Source organism: Hoplias malabaricus, chromosome 3 (genome assembly GCF_029633855.1).
Source record: "Hoplias malabaricus isolate fHopMal1 chromosome 3, fHopMal1.hap1, whole genome shotgun sequence".
Classification (NCBI taxonomy): domain Eukaryota; kingdom Metazoa; phylum Chordata; class Actinopteri; order Characiformes; family Erythrinidae; genus Hoplias; species Hoplias malabaricus.
Genome location: NC_089802.1, coordinates 23,194,830 through 23,212,264, shown reverse-complemented (window position 1 = coordinate 23,212,264; position 17,435 = coordinate 23,194,830). Strand labels below are relative to the sequence as shown.

The 17,435-nt window shown below is 38.6% G+C and overlaps 1 protein-coding gene across 3 annotated transcripts in view; it reads right to left on the bottom strand.

Annotated features, from left to right (window-relative positions):
• The window catches only part of gspt1 (G1 to S phase transition 1), a 105,171-nt gene that overhangs the window by 44,114 nt on the left and 43,622 nt on the right, over positions 1-17,435 (bottom strand). For all 3 annotated transcript variants that reach the window (XM_066663346.1, XM_066663345.1, XM_066663344.1), the window contains 4 exons: positions 12,053-12,283; positions 11,849-11,882; positions 11,650-11,727; positions 11,055-11,235 (listed from right to left, as the gene is read on the bottom strand). In XM_066663346.1, coding sequence (XP_066519443.1) covers positions 11,055-11,235; positions 11,650-11,727; positions 11,849-11,882; positions 12,053-12,283 — 524 coding nt within the window. The remainder of the gene's footprint in view (positions 1-11,054; positions 11,236-11,649; positions 11,728-11,848; positions 11,883-12,052; positions 12,284-17,435) is intronic.

The window sequence follows — 17,435 nt, the reverse complement described above, 5'->3', positions numbered from 1 at the left end:
CCTAGAATATGACGGAACCCAAGTCATTGATCTAACCCCTATTGATAACACTCTTAGAGAGCTGTTGTCTCAACCCCTATGGCCAGTTCAGCCTGTCACCTATGCATGGTCCACTCCAGACACCTTACTAGTTACACTGGTAGGATTAGGATATCTTTTGACCTTTGGTATAGCTTGGTTCTATTTCAAACGCACTTGAGCCCTACAGAGCAGGTTAGAAACTTGGTCTAATAAAATGGTCAAATTCATTAGACATAAGAGAGCCCAGAGAGGTGAACCCCCAAGTTTTAGATATGAAGCCAAAGGCCATGTCGAAGAACCAGCTCTCGAGGTTGCGTTTGAACAAGACCTACCCCTAAATAATTAGAATCCCTTCAGCATGCAAACATCAACACTCCATACGCACCCATACACTGATAGGAAGACATCAGCTTTGGAAATGTGTTTGAATATGCTTGCTGATCTCACCTTCCTCCACAGCAAAAGTTCTTTTCAGCTCCATGCTCCCTGCCGGACCATAAAACTGAAAAAGGGGGGAATGTAGTGGAGTATGGATCGAATAAAGAAATGAAAAGTTCTGAATGAAAAACTCTCCACTCTAATAAGGATTTTTTTTTTGGAACAGAACCCCACATTCCACAGAATTGTGTGTGCGCGTACAGACTCTGCTCCCCTCCCCACACACACACACGCACACACCTAAGGTCTGCATCAAAGGACGCCTGGCTATGACCCCCTCCTCTAAAGATAACACACCCAGTTTATGATGCTTTTAGGCAAAAAGAAAATCAAACAAAGTGGTGAAGACTAGGATTAACAATCCAGTTTTATGACGAGCGGCGTCAAGATGGCAAACCTTATCGTATGTAAGATCAACAGATGGCTAACAGGATTGACCTCGCCCTGAACTCCTGTTAACCCAACCGCACAGGACGAACAGCATGGACCAACAGCGACCCCAAGTGGACGTTTGCGAAATCACGTTTCGCCCTGCGGCCGTCTAAATACATAAAGGACTTAATTGAATTTTAATAAATATGTTTATGCAATATGTATGAATGTCACTCTCTGTTGTCCTCAGATGAACGTCTACCAACTAATGAAGTGATGTGTATTACTGTTTCAATCATGAAGGAAAGTTTCTGTCTCTGATTAGGAAAACGAATTAGTATCTAACCTCTAACATAATATTGTAGTGAGATGTAATCGTAAAATACCCAAGATATATATACATAGATATTTAATATTAATAATCCAGGACACTCATTGTGCTATACCACAAATATGTATAAGTAATTTTTTTGTATACGTGAATCTTTTCTCTCTATCTGAAACGTGAAACAAGTCACGTGAGCCTCAGACCCAGGATCCAATCAAAGGAAGGATACCTCCCAATTGGGCGTGACCGCGCCACCTTTGAAAAGAGAGTGCCCGGCTCATGTCGTCCTCTCTCGCTTCCTCTTCTCGCTCTTCTAACTTCCGCTCTTCTCAGAGCTCTTCTGCCGCTCTCCAGTGACCTTCTCACGTTGCGCTCACTCTCTTCAAGTGCGACGCTTTTCATTCTTCGAAACGACATTCTTCGAAACGACAACGTAACGTCAAGTAACTCTAAGTAATCTTTGTGTAATCGTGTTTATGTTTTATCGCCCAATCTTTAATCTCACGACTGAAGCAGGTGAAACTTATTCGTGGCCAGAGTAAGAAACACCGCCGAGATGGAAGAAAATCATAAAATAAGTATAAGCCTATTGACTCGATTGGCAAGAGCCAGCGAAACTTCTCGTTCAAAGCTTCCATATGGTTGGAACCTCCCACTCAGGACAGTGAGCCAGAGGGAATCCTTTCGTCTACGTCACCACACTCGGAGTACGCCCAAGGCGGCTTGACTCTTGGGTGACTAAATCCACGATGACCCAGCCTGAAAACTTTCACGGAAGAACTGCGGGAACTAAGCGGAACTCCTCTCTTCCATAACCTCAAAGAGCCTCTGTACCTGTCGAGTGGTTGAGATCGGCCGAAAAGTAAGCTAAAACTACCCACTTCCAGAGCTGAAAATTGAATTAAGTCTCTTGATAAATTTATACGTTAATTAAATCTCAGTTAGTAACACATTAGTCACAAGTCATATCGCCTAGCTTATCTTTAAATTCGAATCAGCTTCACGTGCATTGATGCTGTGAGATTGCTATGTTAAGTAAATATTCTTTTTTCCTTTTAATAAAATATTTCCATTATTTGAAATAACAGTGTGTGGAGTCTGTTCATTAAAAGTCTGAAAATCCTGAAGAACTCACGTAGCGATGACAGTATTCATTCTCCAACTACTTGTTAATGTTTTTGTCATTTAAGTCAATCATAACAATAAACAATTATTATCATTAGTCAAAACGTCAGTAACCAGAAGAGTTTGAATAAGGTCAAACGCTACAACCACAATATATAAATATATATATATATATATATAGAATGAACGCTGATATATATGGAATGAAAGTTGATATATATAGAATGAACTTTGATATATATAGAATGAAAGTTGATATATATAGAATGAACTTTGATATATATAGAATGAACGCTGATATATATAGAATGAAAGTTGATATATATAGAATGAAAGTTGTTATATATAGAATGAACTTTGATTTATATAGAATGAAAATTGATATATATAGAATGAACGCTGATATATATATAGAATGAAAGTTGATATATATAGAATGAACTTTGATATATATAGAATGAACGCTGATATATATAGAATGAAAGTTGTTGTATATAGAATGAACTTTGATATATATAGAATGAAAGTTGATATATATATAGAATGAACTTTGATATATATAGAATGAAAGTTGATATATATAGAATGAACTCTGATATATAGAATGAACGCTGATATATATAGAATGAACTTTGATATATATAGAATGAACGCTGATATATATATAGAATGAACGCTGATATATATATATAGAATGAAAGTTGATATATATAGAATGAAAGTTGATATATATAGAATGAACTTTGATATATATAGAATGAAAGTTGATATATATAGAATGAACTTTGATATATATAGAATGAAAGTTGATATATATAGAATGAACTTTAATATATATAGAATGAACTTTGATATATATAGAATGAACGCTGATATATATAGAATGAAAGCTGACAGGGGTTGGACAATGAAACTAAAACACCTGGTTTTAGACAACAATAATGTATTAGTGTGGTGTAGGGCCTCCTTTTGTGGCCAATACAGCAGCAATTTGTCTTGAGAAAGTCCTGTACAGTGGTCAGAGGGATTTTAAGCCATTCTTCTTGCAGGATAGTGGCCAGGTCACTACGTGATGCTGGTGGAGGAAAACGTTTCCTGATTCGCTCCTCCAAAACACCCCAAAGTTGCTCAATAATATTTAGATCTGGTGACTGTGCAGGCCATGGGAGATGTTCAACTTCACTTTCGTGTTCAACAAACCAATCTTTCACCAGTCTTGCTGTGTGTATTCGTGCATTGTTATCCTGATACACAGAATCACCTTCAGGATACAATGTTTGAACCATTGAATGCACATGATCCTCCAGAATGGTTCGGAAGTCCTTGGCCATGATCATTCTATATATATCAGCGTTCATTCTATATCCCCCATACTCAAATAGCGGCCTCCATTGGGCATCTAGTTCTGGCACGAGAGCTGTTTTGAAAAAATTTTTTTTTATTATTATGATTTTTATTTTCAATCGCACTGTCCGCTCTTATTTTGAAATCGCGCACCGCGAGGCTGGTGATTGCCTCCATGGCAACAATAAACAGATAGCAGTAAAGCCTTCGGAAACGAGACAGTCAATGTTCATTCTATATATATCAGCGTTCATTCTATATATATCAGCGTTCATTCTATATATATTAGTGTTCATTCTATATATATCAAAGTTCATTCTATATATATCAAAGTTCATTCTATATATATCTAAGTTCATTAAATATTTCCTGTTTGGCTTGCTATATATCAAAGTTCATTCTATATATATCAGCATTCATTCTATATATATCAGCGTTCATTCTATATATATCAACTTTCATTCTATATATATCAAAGTTCATTCTATATATATATCAGCTTTCATTCTATATATATCAGCATTCATTCTATATATATCAAAGTTCATTAAATATTTATATATATATATTACAGTGTATACACAACATACACTACACAAGCCAAACAAGGTATCATTTTAATCGTCATTTCAATTCCCATTGTCTGATGTAGGTGGTACTTTTGATTGATTTTGAATGAAAAATGAATTTCAGCATGGAGTCCTATTGTTCTCTGTGAGTGTTTTAGTGAGTGTTTGAGCAAAGGAATTGTAGAGATGGGAAGCTCATTTGTTTCCGAGAAGGGTGATTGCTGGGGGGAAACAGCATGTGACCAGGCATTAAGGTTCCGCTTTACCAATGATCATCCAACAGCCTATTAGACTATTGATCAATGAGTGATTTGAGTTAAGTGGGGTGCAAACGGCTTTTGGCCATTACTTCTGGTGGCCATTGACCAAATATGGTGGCTAGAGTCTGTGTGTGTCCGCATGTGTGTTTGATGTCCCAACAGAAAGAGGGGGTAGTTTCTCTGCCTTGGTGAGGGGCAGAGCTGGAGATCAAGGGTCAACTGTAGTTCATTCTTGATTAATGCCTCTGTTTCCAGATGAAATAAATAAATGGTTACTCCTCCTGACAATACAACACCATCACATAAAATAAGCTGTTTGGCATTGGCAGAGAGGATTTGGCAAATTTCTCATGGGCGCAACCCTCATGCTCTACTGCTCATCCCACAAATGCATGTTCCTTACAAATGTGGCAACTGACTGAAGAAGGGCAGAAAACAATTGAAGTTCAATAGATTTGATATTACGGAAGGAGACAGTAGATGTACTGCACTGACGTGCAAACAAGATGATAACAGATTCTTTAACAAGCTTGTGGTCAGAAATACCAACAATAGAGCCAGAGACAGAGGTAACAGATTAGACCAGAAGAACAAATTAAATCCAATGTGTGTGGGGAAAATCAACATGTGTCAGGCTAAAATAGTCCAACAAAGACTCAAATTCAGTTGTCAATTAACAGATAGCATCAACATGGGTGGTTAAAATCCTCAAGCATGTTCAAAGTTCTGTGAAGTCGTCAGAGGAAGCCTTTGTGGGCAATAGATTAACAGAAACTGCACAGGGGTTGAGCAGAGCAGTTTCAGAGCCATGTATTCAAATGACTTTACCTCATGAAACTCACAGTGACATACATTAAGTGAATCATCAAAAATAACATCGAGACCAGCCCTTCCCCTGTGGCCTGGGCTTAGCTAAATATCTACAATCACTAGGTGCTAACAGATTAAGATGTTCACCAGGTTTTTGCCATGTCTAAGTGAGGAAAAACACACTGATGTGGTTCACAACCATGAGATCATTAAGTAAAGGAGATTTTTCTGTGATACAACAAGAGTTAAGTAGTCCAAGTTTGACGTGTTGGAGCAGTTCATCGATGGCAGTGGGGTGGCTCGAGGGACAGACTGTAAGGTGTTGCGAAGTGCTGGTGCCCACTAGATCATATGACAGGAATAGCAGAGTCCGAAGAACAATACACGGTAAGTCGAGGTCTTGGGAGCGTTAATGTAGCGTGGGTGCCAGATAGGCGTGGCCAATATGGCCCTAAAATAATAAGATGATATTTCAGGGTATTTTGCTGATAATGATATTCTTGGCGATAATGAAAAGCATACATTTCCAGAACACACTATTGCAACAATTTTTTTATAATATTAATTATATTCAATTAATAATATATTTTATTTATTTAATTATGTACAACATTTTGTTTTCATACATGTCTAACAATTTCATACGTTCAGAAGGGACAACAAATAAATGTGTAAGCATTTGCTTATTTTGTAAAGAACTGTAACTTACCAGGGTTTTGACATTGTAACAAAAAATAATATATAGAATATGAATATATTATATCCAAATCACCTCCACACGACTGAAGTCACTCGTCTTTTGGAGCAAATTCTTTGAACGCAGAGCAAATTTCAATCTTACCTGTTGCTGTGCCTAAATTACATGTAACTGCACAACGTCATTACGTAAACAAATCAGAATGACGATAATCATGATAGATTTTTTTATTATTTGACAATTTGCGATATTATTGCGCACAATATGATACAGCACAGCCCTAGTGCCGGGTTATGCCAAGTGACTGACATAACTTATATATAGAACTGTCCAGCTGAGACTCGAGCAGTGATAAGCAGATAGACCAACCACAGCTAGCCCAATATTTAAAAATAATAATAATAAATAAATAAATAAATAAGGAAAAAGCAGTGATCGGGGAAACACCATTTGTAGATCATTTTGTAGGGGAGGCAGCCAGCCAATCAGAATGTCCAAAAAAAAAGAAAACTTAAGTGAGAACTCCCGTGGGAGACACTCAAAGCTTGCCACGTTAGCCAGCCCGCAGCACCAGACAGCCACGACGCTGACAACAACCATACAGATCTATAACTAGCAGCCAGAATCTTACAGAATGAGTGGAGACTCACCCAGGAGAGAAGCAGCTACAAGTGAAAAACAGAGGGAAGAGAGCTCGCAGCAGAGGTAAGGGAATGCACGTATATAGCACAATGCATTTCAGCGCATCAATGTAAACAAAACAGAGTCCAGAGGATCCACTGCAGAAGCAGCAGTAGTAGAAGTTAAACAGTTAAATGGTAAATAAATAACCGGAGGTGCAATGTGTCCAATGTTGCATTTGAAATTAAACACCATCCCCCCATTATGTCCCCATATTAGATATATATCATTTCTTCATCATTTGTCATGACATGTTTATTTCAAGAAAGCCTAATTAACTCTGTTCAGGTAGGCGACCACAGTTATAAATTAAAAAATGGCCTCACTCAAGTTAAATGACAAAAGAACTGCACATTTATAAGAAAGTTTATTATAGGTGGTTCTATTGTGTCCCTTCAACACCGTTAGGCTAAAATATTATGTCAGATAAAGTGATGTCCTAGAAAACATGCATGTGTAAAATTTAAAAGAGATTTCGTTCATTGTAAGACCTTCAAATCACCAAGCATATTCAAGATGTATAAACTTCTTGTTTGCTGCCCTCGTTTTCATACGTCATCATTTGAGTAATTGACTATTCCTTCTGAATTTATCATTATAAGTGTATCCTGACCAAATTTTGAGGTAATCTGGTCAAGATTTTGAATGAGTTGGCAAAAAATAGATCAAATTCCAATATGGCTGACTTCCGGTTGGGTGGAGCTAATGGAAGCCAATAAATATATTTGCAATAGGTTCCTACAAAACTTGGTAACAACAACTAAAAAAATTATTTGAAATTTTGGGGGGCGCATAAAGTAATCTAGCTCCACACACAGGAAAATATCAAGATCCTCAAAATGCCATGTGAATTTTCAAAATTGAAGCATTCCACCAACTCCCTGATGAGCAGTCTCTCAAACAAAACAAAGTGATTTTGTCTTGTTTGGTAAGATTTATAAACTTAATATATTTGATGCTTATTCGACCAGGTTAATTCCCATTATTGTCTGCATTTGGGGTAGCTATGCCCATCCTCTAACCTTTAGATTTTTTTGGAAGCTTGATTGATACCCATGTTGTTGTTTGTGCTGATGATGAGTTTTGTTTTTCCTACATGACAGCTGCAGCAGTAGCCTCCCTCTATCTTCTCTGTGTTTACATGTGTGCCAGACAGCGCTCTGTCCTCCTCTTGGTCATTGTCAAGGAATGTCATAGGATATGTAGGATTTGTCAGAGTAGGCGAAACAATCCTAAAAATTCTAACACGCTAGACGTTTCATTGTGTTGTCTAGGGTTGTCCCAGATGCCACATCACTGTTCTTTGATTATGTCATGCTATATGACTGCTACTTGCCCGACTCTCAAATTCAGTTCCAACATTGGAAATTTGTCCGATACGACAAAACTGTGCCAAAATTGGGCTAAATTCATGTAGTGTATGTCACTGGTGCTTATACCTTTGAAATCCTAGATGTTGACATAAGAACATTTTGCAAATCATTTCTGGTCATGATAGACATACTTAAATGTGAGATAGGTCTAATCCTTGGATAAGAAATGAGATACTCAAACCCAAATCCAAAATGAGATACTCGCTCCAACCCAAATACTGTCCAAACTCTGACAAGCATTTAAAAACCATTTTGTAGCTGCTGGACATTTATTTGACAGTGCTAATACAATAGACCCCCAAATGAAATTACATACTCCACTTGCTGTAAGCCATGGTCTCTAAATTGCACATAGCCTCTCCTCATATGGTTGCTAAAGTCCTAAGCATTATCAACATTATAAAAGTCACAGGTGAAATTTTAGAACCTTATAGACCTGTGACAAATAAAATCAGAACTGCTACAAATCACTAAGGGTGTCCCATAAGGATCAATTCTTAGACAGACTCTTTTTAATCTTTATATAAATGATACTGGCACTTCCATTGTTGACTGCAAAATACATCTATTTGCTGGTGACACTATTTTATATTGCTCAGCTGACCACATTAATAATGAAGTGAATGAACTTACTGCCTAACAGTCTGCTTTTTCTAATCATGAACTTGCTGAGAAATATGCTGAGAAAACAAAATTTATGCGAGTTTAAATCTTGTAAAATCATAACCCTAAAGGGATCTGACATGGAAACAGTTAGTGCATAAGTACCTTGGTATATGGCTATATGATAAATGTATTTTTTTCAGTTTGTAAACAAACACAGATAAGCTGATGCAAAAACTTCTTTATCTGTGGCTTCCTTTATCAAAAACAAATCATGTTTTCAAACACACAAGGAAAAAGATGCTGTTTGTACTGGGTTATGGTGAAGCCATTTACAGACAAGCATCTACAGCTACATTGAAAACATTAGATTCTATATAACATTCGGATTTAAGATTCATTACTGGTGACCCCTATAGCACACATCACAGTTTATTATTTGAAAAGGCTGGCTGGTCTTCTACAGTTGTGTGCCGAGAAACACACTGTTATTTATTTATTTATTTATTTATTTATTTTTAATATTTAAAGCACTTTCTGGCCATATGCAGTCATATAATCTCAACAATGCTCACTGAAAATAACACAAATTACCAGACAGACTCCAGTGATAGGATCAACCTTCAGGTACCAAAAGTTTTTACTGAACTGGGAAAAAGTGCTTTTATCTACAGTGCACCAGCGAGCTGGAATTCACTACAGGAAATACTAAAGCTAATCTCAGTGGTGTAATTTAGTCATTTTAAACTCTTAATTTCTAATCAACTCTACACATGTTAGTGGTTTGTTTGATTTTAGTTAACATTTGTATGATATGCGGTATATTTTAACTTTTTACATTTTCTTTTACCTTTTTTTTATTGTATTATAATTATTATTTCATTTTTAGTTTTTTTATTATTATTTTCAGTTATTACTTCGTTTAATATTTTTAGACATTACTTCTGTTTTTACTGCTGTTGGTCTTAGGTTTTTATGTTCCACTCTTATTTATTAATTTATGACTTTTTGAGATTTTTATTCTGACTTTAACTTATATATATATATATATATATATATATATATATATATATATATATATATATATATATATATATATATATATTAATTAAAGTCAGAATAAAAATCTTTAAATAAAAAAGTGTTTTCTGAGGTCCAAGGTCAATGCAGCCATCTACCAGGAAGTTTTAGAGCACTTCATGCTTCCTGCTGCGGACCAACTTTATGGAGATACAGATTTCATTTTCCAACAAGACTTGGCATCTGCACACATTGCCAAAACTACCAGTACATGGTTTAAGGACCATGGTATCCCCGTTCTTAATTGGCCAGCAAACTCACCTGACCTCGTATTGTGAAGAGGAAGATGCAATACACCAGACCCAACAATGCAGAAGTGCTGAAGGCCAATATCAGAGCAACCTGGGCTCTCATATCACCTGAGCAGTGCTTCACTGCTATCACTGATTGACTCCATGCCATGCCACATTGCTGCAGTAATTCAGGCAAAAGGAGCCCCAACTAAATATTGAGTGCTGTACATGCTCATACTTTTACATGTTCATACTTTTCAGTTGGCCAGCATTTCTAAAAATCCAATTTTTGTATTGGTCTTAAGAAATATTCAAATTTTCTGAGATACTGAATTTGGGGTTTTCATTAGTTGTCAGTTATAATCATCAAATTAAAAGAAATACAAAAAGTCATAAATTAATAAATAAGAGTGGAACATACATACACACACACACACACACACATATATATATATATATATATATATATATTCTTTCATTAGTTTTTGTTTTATTCTTGGTTTTATTTTTTTATCATTATTATTTTATTATCCATAATTTTTTTTTCAATCCCTTTGTTGTAAAATTGTAATGCTTGGCTACACTGTAAATGAGGGTTTCCCCTAAATGTACATTTTTTACAAAATTTTACAAATGGACTTGTTGCACAGGTTGAATCCTATCACTGTACCATGCTAGGATTCACTAAGCTCCTGAGAGTGACCCATACTCTCACAAATGTTTATACAAGCAGTCTGCATGCCTAGGTGTTTGTTTTTATACACCTGTGGAAATGGAAGTGATTGGAACACCTGAATTTAATGATCTGAATGGGTGAGTGAATACTTTTGGAAATATAGTGTATTTCAGCCTCATGGTGTAACCTTAAATACAAAACCTACTAAAATAATGATAATATTACAATAAAAAGAACTCTTGTATTGGAACCTATATCAGTATCTGCAGTTGTGTATCTGAATCAAACTTAAACTGAAAAACCTGGATCTGCCATCACTATATGCTAGGACATACATACATGCATACTGTTACAGCCATCTAACTAAAGGTTAAAATGTCACCTACAATATTAAGCTATTAGCAGAAAACTAAAATAATATTTAAAAAAAAATCAAAAACAAACCAGCACAGCCAAGTCAGCCTGCGAAGCACCACCGATCATGTTGGGTACGAAGCTCTTATGACCGGGTGCATCCAAGATGGTAAAGTGCTTTTTTTCTGTTTCAAAGTAGGCTCTTCCCACTTCTACAGTTTTTCCTTTGTCTCTCTCCTCCTGGTTTGTGTCTAAAGCCCAGGAAAGATACCTGTAAAAAATAAAAATAATAATAGTAATATTACTCCAAAACTCAGACTAGATTAGTTTTAAAAATTAAAAAACGTTAAAACATGGGGAAAAAAGCACGAACATGTTACTGTCATTGAAACAGAGATTCCACATTTAATCTATCTGTAGCAACACACACACACACACGTGAGCAATCTAGCCAGTACAGTGTCTAGGAAATAGCTGGAGGTCGGTTGCCTTGCTAATGGGCACTTAAGCAGTGAATGCTGAAGGAGGAGATCTGTACTGATCTGTCACTCCCTAAGCTTCCATATTTCCTACCATTCTAGGGGATCATAATGGCAACCCTTCAGTCCCAGTATTTAGTAAAGAAATACAACTTAACAATGTGTTCCAAAAAAAAAAAAAACAGAAAACATTAAAACATTCCTACCACGTCTCTCTGTTCTTCTCTTTTGCTTCTTTTTCATATTTTTCAAGAGTTCTTTTGTCCACCATACCAGTCAAATACCTGAATGAAACATTTTAGATGTTGTATTTTGTTTACAACATGCATCAACATGAAATATTTGATTTATCATTAACATGTATGAAGTTTCAATCATATCTGAAATAATATACAAATTACTCACATAATCTGTCCACCAATTGTTGACTTGCCAGCATCTAAAAAATAAACAAAAAATAGTAAAAAAAAAAAAAAGAAAAGAAAAGAAAAAAAAGGAAGGCACTAGTCAGCATAATGTTAGCCATACAAAACTTCTTTGTGATCAGATTAATAAGTGTGTAAATAAATTATAGAGTGCCAGTGGTGAATGCTGCACACACTAACGCACCTACATGTCCAATGAATACCACATTAACATGCTCCTTTTTTGGGGCATCTGGGGGAAGAGGTGGCAGTTTAGGAGCAGGCATCTCTTCGTCTTCCTCCATCATCTCATATTGGGCCTCATCTCCAAGGCCTCCAGCTTCTTCCATAACACCATCTCCAGGCTCTGTCTCATCTGTCTCCTCCTTTCTCTCCCATGTCTCCACTGTGTTGGTCTCTCCATTTTCCAAAGCAACTATGGGGATTAAGCAAGCTCCTTAAAAGCAGTTTCAACCTCATGCATTTATCTCACATCAAAGAGTCTAGTCTCTGGTCATGAATGTGAAACTACAAATACACATTTTCCATCCATCTACATATGCAGATAGCTGCATTTCACGGGATAAAAAAAGTAATGTCTGAAGTGGGTTTCACAAAGTTGGATTTCTCAATTTAGCTGGATAACACAAGTTGTCCAAAAGAAATGTCCTTTGTCACTTTTCTTACTGGACAGAACTGACTCTGGGTACATGTATTCAAATGAGAAGCACTTTCATAGATCCTGCCCATTTGGAAGTAATGATCAGAAGCAAATAGAAACATACTTGTAAAAACCACTGGCCAGATAAAGGCTCCATATAAAAAAATGCATTTCCTGAAGGAAAACATGCTAAGAAGCAATGACATCTGTGCTGCAAGCAGTATATTCCCCTGTGAGGAGTGCCCGTTACAGAGCGGAACTCTATTGGTGATTCGGCCTGTGATCCTGCCCTCTGGCCGATCACAGTAAATTTTACATAACCCGGGTTGCCAAGTATGACACACAATGTCAGACAAAAACAGTGTAATAGAGCAATGGAAGTGGATGAGCAAACAGACATAATTTTAGATAATCTAGATCTAAAAGGCCTCAGGATCCTTCTATGAAGACCCATGAATAGAGACAGAAAAAAGAAAGAAAATACTGGCAATGTATAAGAATAATGGAGGCAGCTTAGAGCCCAGCAAAACAGATACAGATACAGATTTGGCTATTTCCTCCTTAATCAAATCAAATCAAATTTATTTGTATAGCACTTTTTACAACTGATGTTGTCACAAAGCAGCTTCACAGAATTCCAGTAAGACAAAGATTTGACATGAAATGTAAAAAAATGTAAAAACCCCCAAGTGAGCAAGCCAGGGGCAACAGTGGCAAGGAAAAACTCTCTCAGCTGAGGAAGAAACCTTGGGAGGAACCAAGGCTCACAAAGGGTGACCTATCCTCCTCTGGTCAATCTACTGGTAATAATAGTTAGTAGTCCGTGAGAACTTCAGTGTAGGCGCAGCTTCAAGGCACTTATCCTTAACAGGTTATCAAGTAATTTCCAAAAAACTACAGAAAAAGTACAGACAAAAAAGTACAGACAAAAAAGTACAGACATACATATTTGGATAAAAGGTGTCAAATAAGTGGTTTGGTTGTTTTACACAAAGTCAGTATTGAGAGCATATAACAAATGTAAATTCTGCACTTTGTGTTTTAAACAAATAAAATGAGTAATAATGGCAGATAAGGGATGTAAAGTCCATGGTTTGTGTGTCTTAAATGAATAAAAAATGTAGAATTGAGAGCAGATAATTGGTGTTAACTCTGGGGTGTGTCTGTTTTAAACAAATCAAGTAAATTATGAGGGCAGGAAAGTAGCTAAACACAGGTTTGTGGGGTTTAAATGAATATTTAAGTGAATAACATGAGCAAATTAAAGGGTACATCTACAATTGTGGGGAAACACTGTTCTCTCTGGCTTATATATTTTCAGAATCCCTGTGTTTATTTTTTAATGTGAAAAAGTTTACCTGAGGAAAAAAAATCAATGTTTGAATTACCACAAAAACGCATTTGTAACGCAAGTTATATGGTTTTGTAGCACTTTGCAGTAATGCAGTTAGCCGTCTCTTGAATTTAGACATTTCCACCTTAAGTAATCTGAAACAGCAAAATTAAGTCAATATTACCCACCTATGAATGCCTTTCCTTTGTAGTGAGCCAAGAGAAAGAGCATACTGCATACTGAGGCAGTATGTTGTTTTGCCTATTTACTGACACCAGGGCTTCACACAAGACCCGTTTCAAGCAGGCATACAGACTAGAGAGCTAGCACATGGTGAGGAAACATTCTCAGAATTTTATAAAATGGGGGTTTTGTTTGTTTGTTTTTATATTTAAATCATGGATGTCATTTTATGGACTTTTTAGCTGTGACTGTCCAAAGTTTCCGCATGAGCTTTACTTCTGGTGAGGAGGGGGCAGACACCTTTTTGAATGCGAGATGCAATAACCTTTTTTACATATGAGTATAGAGGAAAAGTTCAGGGAAACATAGGAAGTATATGTACTACTATATACGAGGAGAATAGCCTCGACTGACCTGTACGGGGGGTTGGCCGTGTTAGTTGGCGCTCCTTTGAGGAACGGAGAGGGCGGGTGCTAACATATGGTTTTAAGAGTCCATTGAGGTAGATGGGAGCAGAGCTAGTGAATACTCTGTAGACCATCATTAGTGATTTAAATTTGATGCGAGCAGCTAAGGGTAGCCAATGCAGCTCAACTAATAGGGGGGTGACGTGCTCTTTTTGGCTAGTTGAAAACCAGACGTGCTGCAGCATTCTGGATCATCTGTAGCGGTCTCACAGCACAGGCCGGAAGACCTGTCAGGAGGGCGTTGCAATAGTCAAGACAGGAGATTACTAACGTCTGAACAAGGAGCTGTGTTGCATGTTGAGTTAGGTATGGCCTAATCTTCCTTATGTTGAATAGGGAGAAGCGGCACGATCGAGCTACAGCGGTAACATGATCTGCGATGGTCAGCTGGTCATCAACCATGACACCCAGGTTTCTTACAGTCTTGGTGGGAGCCACTGATAGGGACTCTAGCTTGATGCTGATGTTGCGGGGAATAGCTTGCTTGGCTGGGAGGACCAGCAGTTCAGTTTTGGATAAATTCAATTGGAGGTGATGTTCCTTCATCCATGTAGATATGTCAGAGAGACAGTCAGAGATTCGAGTTGCCACTGAAGTGTCACCTGGAGGAAAGGATAAATAGAGCTGTGTGTCATCTGCATAGCAGTGATAGGAGAAGCCGTGTGAATGTACGACTGGGCCTAGAGAGGTGGTGTACAAGGCAAAGAGGAGGGGTACCCGCACTGAGCCTTGGGGCACACCTGTGGTGAGGTGGTGTCGCGCTGATGTTTGTCCAAGCCATGACACACTGAAGGATCGTCCAGTGAGATAAGACTCAAACCAGGAGAGGTCATTGTTCTTAAAGCCCATGTTAGTAAGTTTGTTTAGTAAGATGTGATGGTTGACCGTATCAAATGCTGCTGATAGGTCAAGCAGGATGAGAACTGAGGACTGACCTGTCGCTTTGGCATCTTTAAGAGCTTCCATTATTGACAGAAGCGCAGTTTCCGTCGAGTGGCCGCTCTTGAAGCCGGATTGGTTAAAGTCAAGGAGGTTATGTTGGGAGAGGAATTTTGTTGCCTACTTGCTTGCTTGAAGGTGTTTGGAAATATTCCCGAGGTTAGTGAAGAATTGATTATATGAGTGGCTGCGGACACAATGGACGGAGCTATGGTTTGCAGTAGGGTGGTAGGAATGGGATCCAGTGGACAGGATGTAGGACGGCTGCCTCTAAGAAGATTTGATACCTCGTCTTCTGTGAGAGGAGTGAAAGAAGGGAAGGAAGCAGCAGGTTTAGGAGGATTCGAAGGGAGAGCTGGAGGCTCTGTAGAAGGGTCAGAAAACCGGCTGCTAATCGCAGCAACTTTGCTGGTGAAGAAGTCAGCAAATGCGTCAGCAGTGGGGTTGGTTGCAGGGTGTGGAGGCGGTGGGTTCAGTAGAGACTTGAATGTTGAAAACAGCTTCCGGGTGTCAGTAGCGTTGTTGATTTTGTCTTGGTAGAATTTCTTTTTTGCTGAGGTGACGTTTGATGAGAAGGCTGAGAGCAGAGATTGCAGTTGTGTCAGGTGTGATGGGTCTTTTGTTTTTCGCCATCTCCTCTCAGCAGCTCTGAGGTTAGCTCGCATTGATCGAAGGGAGTCAGTAAGCCACCGGTGGGGCTGCATGGGTCTTGCAGGTCTGGTGGTCAGAGGGCACAGGCGATCCAAGCAGGAGCTCAGTGTTGTGCAGCGTGACTCTGTGGCGTCATTGACCTCAAGAGATGAGAAGGTGCTGGGGGGTGGGAGAGCAGAAGTCACAAGGGCAGAAAAGTGGGTGGGAGATAGGTTGCGGAGATTGCACCAGAAGGGGACAGAGGGAGCGGACACAGTGGGTTGCTGAGGGAGACAAGCATTGAGCTGAATACAGTAATGGTCAGAGAGATGTAGAGGAGTAACTTTTACAGAGTTAATTAAGCAGTGTTTGGTGAGAATGAGATCAAGTGCATTACCTGCTTTGTGAGTTGAAGTGGTGCATACCTGCTGTAGCTCAAAGGAGTGGGTCAGAGAGAAGAAATCAGCAGCGGCCGGAGTGTCTAGGTGGATGTTCATGTCACCGAGAATGAGCATGGGACAGTCATGTTCAGGGATGGAAGAAAGCAGGGTGTGTAGCTCTTCTAGGAAATCGCCCAGTTGCCCTGGGGGACAACAACCACATACATTTTTACAGGTGCAGTCATCAGGATGGCATGGTATTCGAAGGAGCTGTACGAGACTGATGATTCAAACTGGGTATATTTCCATGTGTTGGAAATCAACAGCCCCGTACCACCACCTCGTTTAGCAGGATGTGGGTATGGGAGAATCTGCGTGGGGTATGGGAGAATCTGTAGTTGATGGAGAGAGCAGGGGGGGTAGTGCTGTTTTCCAGTTTGATCCAAGTCTCAGTGAGGGCTAGGATATCTAGCGTAAGATGGTTTGCATAGGCAGAGATGAAGTCTGCTTTGTTTACCGCAGACCTATAGAGAAGGAATTGGTTATGTGTGGGGATGTGTGATATAGAGGGCGATGGTTGTCGAGGTTGTGTTTCCGTCTGTGGAAGTAAAAGCGCCTGTGAGTTCCAGAGAGAGCAGAGATGGGGACACATTGTGGAAAGAGAAAAATTAGGCTTTGTTTGTTTGTTTGGTGGCCTCGCTTGGGGGACACGTTATGTCTTTACCCCATAATGTCTTCACACCAGAAAGGCTGAACACAAAGGCTGACGCTTCAGAGGGATCACTCTTTGTAATGGAGATCTCACACAGCTGTCCTGTGTTGGTGATTGATTATCTCGGCTGAGACCGCCCGCTGACAGTTTGGTAGAGAACAAAAGGCCTGAGGGAGTGGTCACAGCTGAAACTCCCTCGAGCTGATTGTTTCCCTAATTGAATCAGTAGTGCTACTTAACACCTTTATAATGGGTTTCAGTTGAGACTTACAGTCAGGTGACT